The sequence below is a fragment of the Phoca vitulina genome, unplaced genomic scaffold (genome assembly GCF_004348235.1).
Source record: "Phoca vitulina isolate PV1807 unplaced genomic scaffold, GSC_HSeal_1.0 scaffold58, whole genome shotgun sequence".
In the NCBI taxonomy this organism is placed as follows: Eukaryota; Metazoa; Chordata; class Mammalia; order Carnivora; family Phocidae; genus Phoca; species Phoca vitulina.
The window spans coordinates 4,924,932-4,934,638 of NW_022589761.1; the positions used below are offsets into that span (position 1 = coordinate 4,924,932).

Consider the following 9,707-nt stretch of genomic DNA (forward strand, 5'->3'; position numbering starts at 1 on the left):
AGACTTTTAAGAAGCATTTTTGTTGTTGCCCATTTAATAAAGACCACTGTAATAGCTTCTGTCTTAAACCAGCTTATTCTTCCTTTATTGACATAGTTCCAGGTGCTCCTTCAGCTCCAAGGAGAGGGCGTGGGGGTCATCGAGGTGGCAGGGGACGATTTGGTATTCGACGAGATGGTCCAATGAAATTTGAGAAAGACTTTGACTTTGAAAGTGCAAATGCACAATTTAACAAGGAGGAAATAGACAGAGAATTTCATAATAAACTTAAATTGAAAGGTGAGTTTATTTTTCTATTCAGAAAATGTTCTTATTTGGCTTGTGAATTGTGGATGTTTAATAAAAATCTTGACTTTCTGGTATGTGCTTGTTTTTCATTAGAAGATAAACTTGAGAAGCAGGAGAAGCCTGTAAATGGTGAAGATAAAGGAGACTCAGGAGTTGATACCCAAAACAGTGAAGGAAATGCAGATGAAGAAGATCCACTTGGCCCTAATTGCTATTATGACAAAACCAAATCCTTCTTTGATAATATTTCTTGTGATGATAATAGGTACAGTCTTTTAAGCTTCTCTTATGCTATTGGGAGGTTGAAGTATGAAATGATTTCCTATAAATTCACAAAGTTTAATGAATACTTAAAAATATCTAAGGACTACAATTTTTTAATGTTTTATTTTGCTAAAAGAAAATAATCCGTATTAAAATTTTCAGTAACATTACTCCTTATGAAGAAGAAATAACCATATACTTTTGTTTAGGGATGCATTGACATTTGAAAATTAGTAATTAAAACAAAAGCATTCATCTAACATCTAAGTAAGACCTTTTACTTTACTCCTCTACAGTGTAGTTCAAATTAGGTCACGGCCAAATATGCTAATGTTACTTTGAAGTTTGCTGATATAGTAAAACTTCGCCATATCGCAGCAAATGTGGATCCAGAAAATTGTCAGGTTAATTAAAAGATCCAGCATAACATGAGTTCTAGAGTTTCTGCTACCCGTTCCAAATTTTCCTTCTCCTCTCTGTAGTTTGGTGCCACCTGGTGGCAGTTGTCTACTTCAGCGTAAACATGGAGGGGGATGATCTGCTCTGAGTCCTGCTGTAGGACTGGGCTGTACGACAACAGCAGTAGCAAAATAAACACTTGCTTCTGACATCAGGTCCAGGGATTGGGCTAGGAGCATACTAGGACCTTACTTTCCTAGCATACTTGGACTTACTTTCCTTCTCCCAGCTTCCTGAGACAGAGTTCCCTTTCCTGACTTTGCGCTCTCTCACATTGGGGCTGAGGGGAGAGTAGAGTCAATTGCCAATCCTACTATATTTGAATTCCCATTATATTGGGCTGTTACGATGTTTGTTTCATCAGCTGTATTTGAAAGAAACTAACACCAGTCATATTTTCACATGAAGTTTAATAGAATATTATGGGAACATACTGCCATGGACAGTTTGTGATGACTTAGATAAGGTGCTTATTTTTATTTGATCTAGGATTTATTTATCCTTAATTTGGGAATTCGTGCCACATTGTTTTGCTGGAAAATGTTCTTAAACCCGATACACTAGAGATGATTTGTTCTTATAACAGAGAACGGAGACCAACCTGGGCTGAAGAAAGAAGATTAAATGCCGAAACATTTGGAATCCCACTTCGTCCAAACCGTGGCCGTGGCGGGTACAGAGGCAGAGGAGGTCTTGGTTTCCGTGGTGGCCGAGGGCGTGGTGGTGGCAGAGGTGGTACCTTCACCACCCCTCGAGGATTTCGTGGTGGATTCAGAGGAGGTCGTGGGGGCAGGGAGTTTGCAGATTTTGAGTACAGGGTAAGTATTACATGCTTTGGGGTTGGCATGCAGTTTTATGAAATTCAAAATGGTTTTATTTTGAGTGAATATTTTTAAGACATTTGTATAACTTCCAATTTGACTGTTCAGTGGGGGATTAGGTTGTTTATATAATTTTAAGGAGCAGTAACTTCTTGGCTGATGAGTCCAAAGTTTTTAACTGTTTTCTTTTCAATTGGAGGAAGTAAGAGATAGAAATGAGATTGGGGTGGGAGGGGTCTTTTTTATTGTAAAACCATAGTTTTAGATTTCATGGACTAGTAAAATTTCCCCCAAAAATGTATTAGAAATTGATTTAGGGTGTTTTTTTGTTCTTTCTTCCTTCCTTTTCTTTTTTTTGGAGGCATGGGGGATTACTAAAGTATTTATACCAAAAAAGACTATATCATATCACCTTTATTTTATATTACAAAGTGTGTTTTCACACCAAAAGAGTCTAGGAAGGACATACTCCAGAATGGAAAGCATCCATAGCAGCCACCATTTATATAGTACTTTGCATGTATTAGGCATTGTTCTAAATGTTTTTCACGTACTAACTCACTTAAATGTACCGTAACTGTATAAGATACTTCTGTTCTTATCACCATTTTACAGAAGAAGAAATAGGTATAGAGATATTAAATAACCTTGTCCAAGGTCAGCTAGTAAGTGATGCTGCAGGTTCGTGAGCCTAGTAAGTTTGTTCCTGAATCAGTGCTCTTAATTTACTTTTATGGAAAATTCAACTGCATTTTCCCTGGTTTTATTTTACCTTGGTCTTGAAAATATTGTGATATATTGACATTTGAGAACTGCTGCTAGAAAACTGTGTAGCTCTGTATAGTTTGTTTATATGTGTAGTTAATTTATTGAAAGGAGTCGGTAGATGAAGTCAGTGTCACTCTCCTAGTTTATGGATTTTTAGGTTCAGTAGAGAGGAAGATTATATAATCACAGAAAGGATCAAAATCCCCTTGTAAAGAGATCTACTAGAACAAAGGGCAGCTGGAAACAAGAAGACCTGCTGGCAGGAATTTTATTGTCTGTTATTTGAAACTGGCCATTGTTGAGATCCCTCTTGAAGGATCGATGTTAGTGGCTTTGGGGTCTGGTCTGTTAATTCTGACACCTCTGATATTGTATCATCCAGCCAGGACTGCTGAAAATGAGCCTCAAGTCATTAGCTCAGGCTATTCAGCCGTCGTGGCCTGGTGCAGCAGCTGCAGGACTTGTAACTTGCAAAATTGCCATTCTAGCTGGGAGAGCCCATTGCTTGTCACTATTATTGTTCTTATTACTGCCCTTGCCAGTGGGGCCTTTTCCTTATAGAATTCAAATATTTGCCCTTAACCCCTCTGAAGTATTTGACACTGATAACTGCCCACCCAACTTGGAATCTTTCTTTCTAGTTTTTTAAAAATACTGTTATTTGGGGTGTTTTTGTTTTGTTTTTCTTTTTAAAAATGACACATGTTCCAGGGCACCTGGCTGGCTCAGTTGGTAGAGTATGTAACTCTTGATCTTGGGGTTGTGACTTTGAGCCCCATGTTGGGTGTAGAGATTACTTAAAATCTTTTTTTATATATAAAATCTTTAAAAATAATAATAATACATGTTCCTCAACACAGCCTGTAAACACTTCATGATCTGCTTCTCCAGTTCAGAAGTCTTGTACTGGCTCTTGTCCTTTTTGCCATTGGGACTCCCCTTTTCTATATTCAGTCTGCTGCAGAAATGTGGACCACCTTCCTGCTCTTGTTCAGTGCCAAGCTTATTCTTAGGACCTTTTCACCCATTCCTTCTGCCTAGAATGTTCGGTTTGCTCCTTAAAAGCTTTCATGCTCAGGGTGCCTGGGTGGCTCAGTCGGTTAAGCATCTGCCTTAGGCTCTGGTCATGATCCCAGAGTCCACGGGATCAAGTCCTGCTTTGGGCTCCTCACTCTGTGGGGAGTCTTCTTCTCCCTCTGACCCTCCCCCCCCATAAATAAATAAATAATAAATAAATAAATAAATAAAAAATAAAGTTTTCATGCTGATGTTTGTGCTTGCTCTTCTTCCCCCTTCTTTCTTGTCCCTCCCTCTCTCCCCTCCCCTTTCTTTCCTCCTCCCTTTTGTGAGCTTGTTGATAGGTAGCTTTTAATCAGTTTTCAGCTTGGACCTTGTGTGCTTCCACCTGCATTTCTCCATCTTTATCTGCTTTATGTCCTTTGACTAACTTAAACTTGCCCTTCTTCAAAATGACCTTACCATCTTTTTGCCTTCCCACCACCCCAGCATCCACACTGGCTGACAGTGTGGCGTAGCCCCTTTCCACATTACCACATTTGTTCCTATTCGATGTCCCTGCCCACTACCATAATAACCCACTGATTGGTCTGCAGACATTCAGTCTCTTTACCTCACTTCAGGCATATCAGCTACCTGTTGAAGAACCTATGACAGCTCCTTGTTGAAGACCACATTGACTCAACTTGGCTTGAGAAAAAGTACATTTAAATTAAACTTGGATCCTGATGAGAATTCTAGTGATTGTTGCTAGTGTGACTTCAGTTGAGTCGTTATTAAACCTTTCAGGCCCTCAGTTTTTACATTTTTGGAAACAGAGTTACACTTTTATCAAATACACATTTTAAAGATCATTAAAGTCTCAGAGTTGGGAAGCATCTGAGAGGTCTGAGCTCCTGGCCAAGCCGTGAGTCCTGACGTATCCCTTATAGGGGCTGGCAGCTTACTTTTACTAAGAGCATCCATCCCACCCCAGGGATGGTCTAATTAGTAGGATTTCACAGTGTGGGTGAAGATCTTTTCCCCTATATCTTCAGTCTTAGTTTAACTCTACCCTTGTAAACAAACAGAATATACATACTCCTCTTCATGATAATTCCGCAGATATTTGACAAAACCGCGGTCATATTGTCTGCAAGATTGGACTATTATTTCCCGTTACCTGACAGTCATTAGTAAGCCTTTGAATAACTGCCGAGTGCATGGTACATGCATTTATTTATTAATTCAGACTTTCTGAAGCTCTGTCTCACTGTTCAGTCATTTTGAGCCTCCAGTGAAAACCCCTATCCCACACATTGCAGAATTACAGTGCATTGTAGAGGTTGTCTGCATGAGTCTTTACCCACATTAGTGTATCCTTGACAGATAGTCCAGCCTCTGCTTGGGTGTTTCAAGGCGTCATAGATTGACTGGGCCCTAGATATTGCCCTGGTGGTAAGAAGGTTCTAATGTGACATTGTACTGCCTGCTCTTCTTACTCTGTGCGGATTCCACTGCTATTTCCAGCCCCATTTCTCATTGCCCTTTAAGCTGTCTGGTTCAAGCAAGTTGACTCATGGTCAATGCTTATATGCACTGTCCTTGATTCTGATTTTGACCTCATTTGTTGACCAGACATACTGCATTCTTCATATATGGCATACACTGTGCTGGATATTAGTGGTAAGCAAAACGGATGCAGTCCCAGCCTTCTTGGTGTTTTAGTCCAGTGGAGAGATAGACACAGCTAAAAGTCAAGGGGTTCCCTTTCACACCCTTCACAGTCTTGTCCAAGGTTTGCTCTGTCCTTGGAAACTTCTCTTCTTTCCTACACTGATTTCTTCTTTTTCTGACTCCTATGGTATCTGCTTTCATCAGCACACATTTTAAATACACTCATGTTCCGTATTTCATGTGTTTTGTTCTGCATTTCCAGCTAGATATGAGCCTCTTGGCGTTAGTGAACGTGTATTTTACTTTCATTTCCTCCAGTGGACATGGAACCATAGTGGGCTTGAAGTAAGTGCTCAGCATTTTGATTAGGAATACACTACTTCAGCCTTCAGTAAGGCAGAAGGTCCATCAGTGTGGCTAGTCCTTCCTTGTCCATTCCAAAGTTAATTGACCCTGAAGACTGGCACTAGAGCCCTGACCTTCTCCGCATTCTATGCCTTCTAAATCATATCACCTGGCACCTTTAAAGGCGGAAAGAGTGAGTGATCACTATTACATGAAGGAAATTTACCTTCAAGGATTAAACTCCCTTCTAAAACTACATCTAATACTTCTTAGAGAAATGGAGGTCATTGGCATTTACATCAGCCTTCATGTAATGGGTTGGCTTTTCTTCTTTGTGTTCTGTTGGCATGAATCATTAGTTTTGAGGTGAGCATAAGCAAGTCTGGTTGTTTAATGAAAACACGGGCAAAGTGGGATTATAGATTTTTAGAACTCCTCAAAAATACCAGCTGAACTATAAGCTCTCTCTCATCCTACCCCCAATAGATCGGAAAGCAAGGACCCAGAGAAGTTAACTCTCTTGATCTGGGTACAAGCTAGTAAAGCCAAAACTTAGTCTCTTTGACTTCTAGCCTAGTTTTCCTTAAGGATAATGTTAGAAAGATAAACTTGTGTTAAGCTTGGTCCTGTGGCGCTTTGTGGGGTTGGGGGATGAGGAGATCAGGTTGGGTTTGTAATAAGAGTATAGTCAGCTCCTATTTTATATGCTGCTGCTAAGGAGGTTAAATAAAACACCATGGTAGGTGAGACAGATTACCTTCCGTTTGAGTCTGTTTTTTCAGATAGGGTCCAGAAACAAAGAGGTAACCAAAATGACTCAGCATGGTACTCTCTCTCCCTTTCCCCCTTTATTTTCTCCTCTCTTTCCCTCTACTTCTCTGTATCCCTCTCCCTCTCCCTTCTCTCTCCCTTTCTTTCTTGCTTTCTTTTTTTTACCTTTCAGAAAACCACAGCTTTTGGACCCTAAAGTAGGTCTGGATTGATCGTACAACTTTCTGAAAGGTAAAAAAAAAAATCGGGGCATGTGAAGGTTGGCTTCGGTGGGGGACTGTGGGGTGGGATTATCTTCAGTTTATTTCTTTCTGCACCAGTTCACACCATGCCACATGTATCCAGTTTAATGGCATTGTACAAATGGTTTGGTGCTGTATACAGATAAAGTTAAGTCTTTAACATAGGAAATAATGTATTTCTAACAGTCAGGATGAGAATCAGCAATAAAAATCAGGTATGTGATAACAACTAGTCCTGAGGAAAACAGTAGCCCCTGGCTCTGGTGTTATGTACAGGACTTTTGATTAGGTTTAATCTCACTGGAAAGCTAGAGGCTCCTTGAGATTTTTGTTTTTTCCCTGGTTACTTTTTAAAAATTACTACCCAGTCAACTCTGATTTTCAGAACTTATTTTGAATTTAAAAGTTATCCTTTTAAAATGAATTTCTAAATCATTGCTTTCTCCTGGCATGAAACTTTGGAGAGAAATGTTATTTTACTGTCTGGATATTTTATTGCTTAGTAAAGACATCAAAGACTTCAGGATTTTATTAATCCTTTTCCAGGGTATGTTGTCAATTGTATTTGATGAACTTGACTGTTAAGTTGAAGGTTTAAATCATTGTGTTTAAAAATTATTAAGACGCAATCAAAGATAGTGAGGTATGCCTGTATCTTAGGGGCCTTCTTGCTGGAACCAGCCCACACCACACCACCACTGCTGTGACCTCTAGTAACTGGAAAATGCAGTTAACAAATAATGAGCTACTGCTGGGTGTGGAAGTCATAAAATGTTTCCTGGAAATTAGTGAAATGGATTTATACATGAAAGGAAAAGGAGGGTATATTTGAAAGTAATGGGAAATATACTTAAGTAAATTAGAAGTACTTATTAATAAACCGATAATTTGAAACATGAGCTAATTTTTTTTTCCTTTTTAGAAAGACAACAAAGTTGCTGCATAGTCTACAAACAAGTCTTTGAAAATAGGTGAATTTCTAGCTCTTCATGGTCCTGAGAATTGGTTTCAGTCTTTGAGAAGAATGAAGAAGTGAATTTGCTGTATATTTGTCACCAGCACTGGGTTTTTGTTTGTTTGTTTGTTTGTTTTTCTGCTTAATTTCAAAGATACAATGCAGTTACTTTTGGGGGGGAAGGCTCATCTTAAAAAATGAGCATTAAATATATTTGGAATAGCAGAAGGTTAAGTAATTTCTTATGTATAGTTAAACTACAGCAGTACTTCAATGGGACTTATAAGTATTTTTTCATCACTGAAAGGATTTTTCTTATCACTAAATTGTATTTGGCAATTATTGTAAGTTGCCTGCAGATAGGGCCGTGATACTGTGTTTTGAGCCACAGAAGGTTGTGTGTGTATGTGTGTGTGTGTGTGTGCGTGCGCGCGTGTGTGTCTGTATCTTTCTCTCTTTCTTTCTTTTTGGAAATCCTGTAATATCCCCTTTGAGGTAGCTTATTTGGTCAATTAATTAGGGTGCTGGATGGTAGAGAATTTTGTCAGTCAACTATGTACACACAGTAAATACTGTTTCTTAGGCAAAGGTAACTTTTTTATATAGTTGTAAAATTCCATTATATTCCATTGCCAAAGAAACATTAAGAACTTTGTATAGCTGTATAAAAAGCAACTAATTTTTTAAAGAATAAACATTTTAAAGTCAGCAAACATACTGTGTCCTTGCAGAAGTTGATGTGCTGAGGAGCAGAGCTGTGGGTGGTGGGTCTTTTTTCATAGCTTTCCAGGCTTGAGATTTTTGATTTTGATTTTTTTTTTTTTTAATGTTTGGAACATAAATGAAGATTTGATACATTCTTCCATTATCTGAAAAGGATAAATTACTCATACTCATTGTAAGAGCTTCATTTTGTAACAAATGGCATATCACAGGATTTGTCCAAATAATAAATATTTTCAGTATATGAATGTAAATAATCATAGATAAGAATATACTTAGCTGTATTTTCAAATAAGCACCCTCCCCTTTTTTAAGATAATAAAACTGGGCATCGATTAACCTGTTCTTCCTGATATGCCTGGAATTTTGTCGTGATACCTTGATTCATTCCATTATATTTCAAGAGGATTCAGAGTGCTAGAAATTATTTTGGCAACCTATAAGATATCCTAACACTGGTCCTTGGGCCCATGGCCCACAAATGACTCGGTAATAGAGTTCATTGCTAATTATAAATCACTAGTAAATCTTTTTGATATTTTAAGCTAGGGCGGAAAAAAAAAATCTGGCCACTTTTGTGTTTTTATGAAGGCCATGGAATAAAGGGATCCAAAGATTTAAATATTTTTATCTATTTTGATTTTTGTTAACTTTCTCCTTAAAGTATTCAATAGTGATAAAGATGTGGAAAACTGCACTGTAGGAGAATTGGAATATTTAAAGATGGTTGATATTTTTAATTTTAATTTTATATCTTTTGTATAGCTCTACAAGGAAATGTTTTGTAATTTGGTTTCGTTTAAGGTCCAGTACTTGGCAGCCGTAGTTTAGATAATGTTGCTTAATACTGTTTGCTTGCATGTTAACAACAGAACCTTTTGGAGGACCCACAAATCATGATATTGAACACATTTCCGAAGCATTCTGAACATCAAAGCAAGTGCTATGATAATACCTATGTAGACTGTTTGAGATGTCCCGGGCCAGTTTCAAGAAAAGCTGTAAATACCAGTTCTACGTGCTCTGAAAGTATGAATTCACGTGTTTTCCAAGCCCTCTGGGTCACTGACTAAGGCATTTGGTGCCCCAATAATAACTGGCAGCATGGCATACCTGCAGTGCACCTTACAATATTAAAGCAAGGTTTTTATTCTAAGACAGAATAAAACTGTTAAATAAAAAATGTTCGTCAAAGTTCTTTCTCTTTAAATAGTAGTATCATTTTACCATAGAAAGAAACATAATGAAAGACCTTTTAAGTATAGGAATGGAATTATGGATATGTTTATATTCCCTAAAATAACTAATTTCTAACATTTTTCCTAAGATTTATTTATTGTTGTAGGTGCTTAGGAAGCTGGGAGCCCCTTTGTCCCCCACTAGGGTGCTTTGCAGTTG

General features: G+C 38.1%; 1 protein-coding gene across 3 annotated transcripts in view; it reads left to right on the forward strand.

The window, feature by feature from the left end:
• The window catches only part of LSM14A (LSM14A mRNA processing body assembly factor), a 59,146-nt gene extending 49,654 nt beyond the window's left edge, over positions 1-9,492 (forward strand). For 2 of the 3 annotated variants that reach the window (XM_032390446.1, XM_032390448.1), the window contains 5 exons: positions 97-279; positions 382-553; positions 1,598-1,829; positions 6,562-6,620; positions 7,554-9,492. In XM_032390446.1, coding sequence (XP_032246337.1) covers positions 97-279; positions 382-553; positions 1,598-1,829; positions 6,562-6,585 — 611 coding nt within the window. In that variant the 3' untranslated portion in view covers positions 6,586-6,620; positions 7,554-9,492. The remainder of the gene's footprint in view (positions 1-96; positions 280-381; positions 554-1,597; positions 1,830-6,561; positions 6,621-7,553) is intronic. The other variant, XM_032390447.1, reaches the window with a different exon arrangement.
• The last annotated feature ends 215 nt before the right edge of the window (positions 9,493-9,707 follow it).